We start from the raw sequence: 7,849 nt of genomic DNA, 5'->3' as shown, positions 1-7,849 counted from the left end.
GCGTAAGGCACCAAGTTTCAGAGTGATTTGTTATGTGGGAGCAGGTTCTTGGCTGACCCAGAGACAGACTTCTGGCTTGATTCCGCCGTGCGAGCAAGCGCAACAGCAGTAGCTGCATGCACACATTTGGGAACACACACACATTAGCACTTCCCCATCAACAGTCTACAACATCTCCTCCCACGCCTTCTATCCTGTTTATGTTTTTACACAAACATAATGTCATCCCATCGTGACAGTTGCAGCTTCAATTTTCTTCTAACATGTTGCAAGCATCTTCTCACCTCATTAAATAGTCTTCAAAGCATTCTTTTTTTAAAAAGATATATTTATTTTTGTGAAGAGAGAGAGAGATCTTCCGTCTGCTGGTTCACTCCTCCAAATGGCTGCAACAGCCAGGGCTGGGCCAGGTTGAAGGCAGGAGCTTCTTCCAGGTCTCCTCTGTGGGTGGCAGGGACCCAAGTACCTTCTGCTGCTATTCCCAGAGCATTAGCAGGGAGCTGGATCCAAAGTAGAACAGCCTAGACCTGAACCAGTGCCCATATGGAACGTTGTTGCTACAGGCAGAAGCTTAGCTTGCTACACTACCGTGCTATCCCAGCATTCTTTTCTCTTAGGGGTATTTTAGTAGTCCATCCTGGAACCAGACCAGTGTTGTTCATTTTGACCTTGAAGTGGAATTTTACCCTGCCTTTCCCCTTGAGTGGGAACTATCAGCAGGGCATGCAGGAAGGGAATGTGGAAAATCAATGGCAGGCTAGCCTGTGTTTAATATTACTGTTTCACCAAGTGCACACCATTTCCTAGTCACGAGGCCTTGGGCTTGTTATGGAACCCATCTGGGCCTCAATTTCCCCGTCAATCCAATGGACAGGAGTTTGGATTAGCTGGTGCACAAGGAGCTTCCTGCCACAGATTCTAGATAATTCTCTCTTGTTTCAAAGACGTTCTGATGTCCCCCAGCATGGAGCACACTGCAACCCAAGGGAGTAGGAAAAACCCTTATTTGCAAACCATGCATACAGGTGCCAAGACCTGTGTTCAGCCTCCAGCAATGCACTTAGGACAAAAATCTGGAAGAAAAACTGGGGCTTCTAATCTTGGGGCACCTTACAGTGCTTCTCCTGGAATCTGAGCACGAGCCCCTCCCCCTGCCCCCAACACTGGATGAGTCTGTGGTGCTTCCGAAGATCTGGGGAGGCCATGGGTACCTAGGCTCCTCCCCACCTCTGACTACGGGTTCAGTTTCTTGACCCCAGAAACCATACTGGGGGGGGGGGCAAGAGAATCTGCTTCAAGGCTGCTGCTGGGCCTCCCCACCTCGGGCCTGGATTCCACAGGGTGTCCCCTGTAAGGACCAAGCCTCTGGGACCTCAGAGCTCCAGCCCCAGGAGACAGAGCAGAGAGGAGAGGGCCCTCCTAGGCTCCCAGCATGCACCCCTCTTCCTCTTGCCAGTTTCCCAGACCTCTGCCCCTAGAACACCTGGGCCCGAGATCCCATCAGCAGAGGGAGGAGCAGGTGGCCGAATCCCCAAAGGCCATATGACCTGGCAACATGTCCCTTGGCTTCTTGACCTTTACTGCAAGAAACAGAACGAGCATTTTGGCTTGCAGGACGATTGGGAGGCAGTGTGAGGGTCCACCACCTGACGATATATTTTTTGGCTCTGGAAAATCCTGGCCCAGCCGTCAGTCAGAAGGGCAGCCTCTGGTGGCCATGAGGGAGATGCCAGCATGCTAAAGCGACTGTCAGCAGTGGGTTAGAAGTGGACTTGAGCTGAGGAGAGCAGTGGGAAGGCCAGGAGAGGGTGGGGATCGGGATCCATGCCCAGCTCTTGCAAACAGGTGAGCCCTGGGGAGTAGGATGTAGGGGACCCCAACTTCCCCCCAGAGGAGTGCCCTAGCCCAAGGGGCTGTGCAGGGCCGGGTTGGGCTGCGGGGCCGGACAGGAGGACCTTGAGCTTAGAAGACCCTGTCAGGCTGGAACCAGCAGGCAAGGCATCCAGGACAGGGCTGGGGGACAGTTGGGCAGTCATCACAGCCGGACCTGAGGCAAGGGACCCGGCAGGGGGAGGGGATGAGAAGAGGCCAGGAGAATCAAGCAGCCGAGGGCCTGGAGAGAGTTGCTGAGTTGGAGACGAGGACATTGGGTTCTGGAACATGCCAGACTGCTCTTGACAGTCACGTTCATGGGGTGCAAGGCCTGGGGGGCACTCAGCGTGGCTCCAGCAGCCAGGGGGCCCCGGAGTCGGGCAGGAAGCGCAGTCGGTGGGGCACAGGTGTGTGTGCAGGTGCAGGGTCCAACTCCACCAGGCCAGCTCCGCCTGCAGGGCCTGAATCTCCTTCCGCAGGGCTTGGTTGTGTCTTTCGAGGGACTCATGCTGCTGAGGGAGAGGCAGGTGGGCGGGGAGGGAGTGTCAGCCGGTATCAGGTGTTCAACTCAGATGCCACTACCATGTGAATGGCCAGCCCCATTCTACGGCCTCACCATGCTCATACCTGCCCTGCCCTCCTCCCGTCACTGCCCCCAGGCATCACCGTTCCCACCTAGAATCCCACCTGCTCTCAGCCCATCACACCTGACAGGTGTGCCACCTGCAGCACCTGTGCCCTTGACCCACAGGAGTCATTTGGAGACTCGGACATTTACTCCTCAGTTAAAGCCCTTCAACAAGATGCTCTGCGTTCTCAGGGTTCCAACTCCCTATTCTGGGATCGGAGGCTGGGACCACTGCAGCTCAGAGCAGCTGCTCTGCTCCTGCTGCCCACTGTCTTGCTCCCCCTCTCTTCCTTTTATTTATTTATTTAGATTTATTTATTTGATTGAAAAGCAGCCAGAGCAAGACAGGAGAGAGATCTTCCATTATTTCATGTGGGCAGTGAGAATCCAAGAACTTGGCCCACTGTCCACTGCCTCCTAGGCACGTTAGCAGGAAACTGAATAAGAAGCGGAGGAATCAGGACTTGAATGGGCATTCCAGTATGGGAACTGGGTATCCTGAGTGGTGGCCTAGCCCACTATGCCAGAACACCTGCCCTTCTTCTTTTGAAAAACAAAACAAAACAAAAAAACAAACAAACAAAAAACTATTCTTTTTCTTTCTTTGAAAGGCATTGAGATACACACACAGATCTCTCATCTGCTAGATCATTTCCCAGTGTCTACGATGGGCAGGACTAGCCCAGGCTAGAGACAGTGGTACACACACACAGATCTCTCATCTGCTAGATCATTTCCCAGTGTCTACGATGGGCAGGACTAGCCCAGGCTAGAGACAGTGGTACACAAGCCACTGATCCAGATGGCCTCTGTGAGTGGCAGCGACTTGAGCACTTGAGCCATCATCACCTGCTGCCACCCTGGGTGTGCATGAGCAGGAGCCAGGCCTGCAGCTTGGTGTAGGATGTGGGGGTCCCAGCCTGCAGTTTAACCACTGAGCCCAGCACCTGCCCCTGTTCTGCTTTCCTGCCCCCCCACCCCACCCCCATTTCCTGTCTCTTCGGTCTGGATCTTCTCCCGGCTGCTCCCTCCACTGTGCTGCCACCGACATGGCCTCCAGGGCCCAGGGTCCACGGCATTCTCTCCTGGATGCCTCCAGTCGGCCTCATGCAGCTGGCAGGACTCTCTTGTGCCAGAGCTCGCCGACTGCAGTGCCATGGCAGGACGGGCGTGCAGGGCTGCCACGCAGGCAGATGGCATAGGTGTGCTCTGGGTCAGCACCAGGCCTCGTCCTGCTGACCACATTCTGAAATCCTGTGGGGACCGTCAGCCACATGTGGTTCTAAGCAGCTGTTCATGGTGACAAAATTGGTGGAAACGCTGAAGGAATTTTATTTACACATCTCAAGAGGCTGAATAACACAACCCATTTCCTGGGCTCTCCCCTCTTTTAGGGGGGGGGATCATTTAAGCGGCCTGGATTACAAAATGCAGGGGCTAAAGACTCAAGGATCTGACAAGCTTCAAAGGTATCACCAACCCCGCTGTCCCGTGTGGGGACGGACGTGTCTAAAACCTAATGGGTCATGCAGACTTCTGCTCGTTCATTCATGCAGTGTCCACTTTCAGGACGCCCAGGCATCCCTCACAAACATCTATGGCCTCACTCCACCCACTCTGTCCCTGCTCTCCCCCTGCCCACAGACTCGACACCATCTGACATCCCCAATCTTTCATGGACCATGTATCTGGCTGGTTGGTTTCTCCACAGGAAAATGAGCCCTGTGGGGCTGGGGGCGGGGCTTTCTGTCTGCTCTGGTCGCAGCTGTACCTCTTTAAACTCTGCCTGCCACATGGAGTAGGGGTGGAGGCGGCACCCAGGAAGCCCTTCAGAGTGAATGAATGGGTGTACTGAGACGCTCTCCTGGGCACCTGGGCTGGCTCCCAGGTGCACCTGTGCCCATGCTGGTTCCTTAGCCACCCAGGGGTTTTCTTACCTGCATTCACTTAAAGAACTGTGTTCTAAGACCTGGATTATGCCCCCTCCCCCATTAAAAGTACTACATTAGGTTACCCTAAAACTCTTGATACCTAGGTTCAAAGAATGTAGGTAGGGGGAAATTTAAGCCAGTTGGAACTGGGGGATGGGTGGCAAAGCAGGGACTGTGGTCTGAGTGTGTCATCTAGATTTCATGTTCCAGAAGCTCAACTTTCCCAAGCTAGCTGGTTACGATGTTTGGGAGGTGGATGGGTAAAAGATGGGTGGGTTGGCGGGGTCTCTCGGGAGCAGCTCTGCCATAGAGCTTGCTCACTGTGGCATGCTCTCTTATCATGGGGCGTCCCCCATGCCATGCCGCAGCAGGAGGGCCCTCACCAGGTGCCCAGCTGGTGCCCAGGCGGTACTGTTGCCACTGCTCAGCTTCCAGAACCCCGAGCTGAACAAACCTACATTTCTTTAGGAAAAGCCTAGCATGCCCGACACTGGGTGAGGCCCCACCTGGTGCAGCGTGTCTGCCTTGTCTGTGTGCTTCTGCCGGCTGCGCTGGGCGGCCGCCCGGTTCTTCTGTTTCTTCCTCAGCTGCCTCTGCAACTCCTCGGGGTTCTGCAGGGTGCAAGTCAGAGGGCTGGGTGGGGAGACGCTCCTCAGCCATTAGCATGGCCCCGGTCTTCCCTGGAGCCAAGGCCTGAGGGTCCCTCCAGCTCCCTCTGTGCCCTCCCAGCCCCGACACTGCACCCCTCACACGCTGCCAGCCCTGCCCACAGGGTGATGCTCACGGTCAGCCAGGAAGCTGCAGAGCTGGGACTCAAACTCCATGCTGTAACCTGCTGCGTCCCTCAGGGCAGGCTGCCAGGAGGACGGGCAGGTGAGCAGCCCGCAGGGCAGGCCAAGGTGCTGAATCTCCTGTGACCTCCCCTGGCCCCGGGCATCTAGGCCAGCGTCTGGTGCAACTCCACATGCTTATGCCTCATCTCACCCAGAATGGATCCCCACTTACTCAACCAGCAGGTCTTAAGCACCTTTTAGGTGCCAGGCACCAAGCTAAGGTGGGAAAATAGCAATGAACATAATGGGCAAAACTTGCTGCCCACACCTTGTCCCCTTGCAACGTTCCCATGCCAGTGGGGCTAGCAGCTTGGCCACATGAGTAGGTTCAGAGATTGCAAACTGGGACCACTTCCTACCCTTGGGGTCCCCAGAACCTAGAAGAAACAGCTCAGCGTTCTGGAAACAGCTCTAAGAAGTCACACCCGCAGCAGGTTCATTTTAGATGCTGGGGTGGGGTAGGGCTAGAGGTTGGGGTGTATAGCAAGACCAGGTGTCTGGGAAGGGGAAGGTCTCCAAAGGAAACCAGGAGCCAGGAATTGTAGGAGAGGAGGAAGCTTCCATAAAAGCAGGGAGGCCGAGGGATCAGGTGGATTCAGAAGGAGCAGGTGTACAGAGGACAAGTTCTAAAGTTTGCAGTGAGACTAGCAGGTGGGATGGAAAGCAAGAGCCCGAGAACGTGTGAGGCCGTGGTCACGCAGCACCCCTGCCACCAGCTGCATCCCTCACAGCGTGGCCAGACTCCCTCTGCAGCCCCCCATCCCTGCTGCCCATACTCACAGTGCCCGTCAGCTGACTGTTGTCCCCACAGAGGTGCATAGCTTCAGCGGGAAGAGCAGAAGCCCATGCAAACCCTGGGAGTCCTTGGCAGCTGTGACCTCCCAGTGTCCTGGTGGGGGGAGGGGGCAAGGAAGCTGCGGTTCCTTAAATCCCTGGTGACCACTCCGCCCCCGCCGGTCCAGTTTCAGTTTCTCCTAAAACCATCGGCTGCCCAGAAGCCAAGACTTGGGAGTGCTCACGTGGCTGGGATTTCCTAACATGACCCTGCCTTCCGGTTGCCGCCTGGCGGGGGAGGGGAGGGCAGGGGCTGGGAGGAGGATGGTGATGAGTGGAGAAGAGGGATGAAGGCCAGGTAGGTAGAGGGGAAAGAGAGGGGGAGCAGGCCACCCAGGACGGAGCCCAGGAGAGAAACCATTGCAGGGTGTGTTGGGGGAGGGGGGAATACAAGCACCTGTGGGGGTGTGGCGCCACCAGGGCTGTGCAGCTTTGAGAAGCCAACTCATTGTCTCTGAGCCTGAGTTGGACAGAGTGGGGGGGGGGGGGGTGGCACAAATACCCACCCCCAGGCTGCATGTCGGAACTAAGCACCCTGTGCCGCCACACAGACCCACCCAAACCCTCCCAGACTGATGTGTCTACAGAGGTCAGCAGTGGTCCCTATGCAGGACAGGACACGCAGCAGGGGACGGACACAGGGTCCAGGGCTTAGGAGGTCAGCCTGCAGTCCCTCTCTTTTCTCTGCTTTTGTTTCCCAATCTGTAACGTAGGAGCATATTCCAAACTTTTATTGCACCGGCATAATAAACTTTTTCAAAACTTTATTTGAGAAAGAGAAGATCCTATTTACTGTTCACTGCCTGCCCAGTTACCCATAGCTGGGTCTCCCACGTGGGTGACAGCAATCCATCACCACAGCCTCCCATGGTCCACTGTAGCAGGAAGCTGGAAGAACAACCCAGGTGCTCTAACGTGGGACGAGCACATCCTAACCAGAGAGTTAACTGTTTCTAAAACATTTGTTTCTCAACCTGTCTCTTTGATTTCATTTTTTCCATCAACTTTGAAGCCCCTGTGTTTGTCGTAAAAGTATGAAAATACGCATGGGAATGAGAAACACAAAATGCAGAGTCGGGGCGGGGGGAGGCGGACCGACAGGGACACACGGGACTCCAGTGGTGTTTGCTCAAATTCAGGGAACAAAGCCATGACCTCATAATGACACATGCTTTGGAGGGCGCCTGAAGTGCTTCCTAATAAAAGCTTCAGAAGACCTCATAAACGTCGAAGCCCAGCCCCACCTGCTGGTTGTGCGACTCTGAGAGACAGGACATCTGTCTGGGGGATTGAGGCAAGTTAGCAAGCCCTGTCCAGGATCAGCATGCGGGTGTGTAGGGTCCTATGGCTCCAGTCCCGGAAGCTCAAGACTGATGACACAAGCCCACATTGATGGCAGATACTTCAGATAGGGTCCTCTGTGTGGGTTTAGGACTGCAATAGATTGGTGATGCCTGCCAGGTCTGTCCTGGGCAGAGAGATGTACAGAGCCTAGCAATCCTATGCTTTCCTGGAATGGAGCCCAGAACTCTTCTAGGACTGCCTGGCTAGGGCACACTAGCCATCCCTAAACTGTATGGAGGGCAGGTGTGCATTCTGGCATCACAGATGGGGCTCGCGATTGGAAGCAGCGCCTTGGCGGATGCGTGGGCTGAGCCTCGCCCCCTAGTATGGTGGCTGGAGTGGGACACCCTGGATAGTTAGGTTGCTCTGAAATACTTTTGTTTCCCAGAAAGGAGGCGAGCTGGGGC

At 55.3% G+C, this 7,849-nt stretch overlaps 1 protein-coding gene across 2 annotated transcripts; it reads right to left on the bottom strand.

Moving 5' to 3' along the window:
• Positions 1 to 1,650: 1,650 nt before the first annotated feature.
• On the bottom strand, positions 1,651 to 7,012 carry BATF2 (basic leucine zipper ATF-like transcription factor 2). 2 transcript variants are annotated; one of them, XM_058662812.1, is made up of 3 exons: positions 6,045 to 7,012; positions 4,938 to 5,042; positions 1,651 to 2,381 (listed from the first exon to the last, which is right to left on the bottom strand). In XM_058662812.1, exons 1-3 carry the CDS (start codon positions 6,081 to 6,083, stop codon positions 1,761 to 1,763), a joined length of 765 nt encoding a protein of 254 aa, XP_058518795.1. In that variant the 5' UTR covers positions 6,084 to 7,012; the 3' UTR covers positions 1,651 to 1,760. The 2 variants fall into 2 exon arrangements, with proteins under 2 accessions (XP_058518795.1, XP_004596916.2); XM_004596859.2 differs by having other exon boundaries at positions 1,651 to 2,384; positions 6,045 to 7,008.
• Positions 7,013 to 7,849: the final 837 nt, after the last annotated feature.

Source organism: Ochotona princeps, chromosome 4 (genome assembly GCF_030435755.1).
Source record: "Ochotona princeps isolate mOchPri1 chromosome 4, mOchPri1.hap1, whole genome shotgun sequence".
Lineage (NCBI taxonomy): Eukaryota > Metazoa > Chordata > Mammalia > Lagomorpha > Ochotonidae > Ochotona > Ochotona princeps.
Note: the sequence above shows the minus strand (reverse complement) of the source record. Positions and strands in the feature narration are given on the sequence as shown.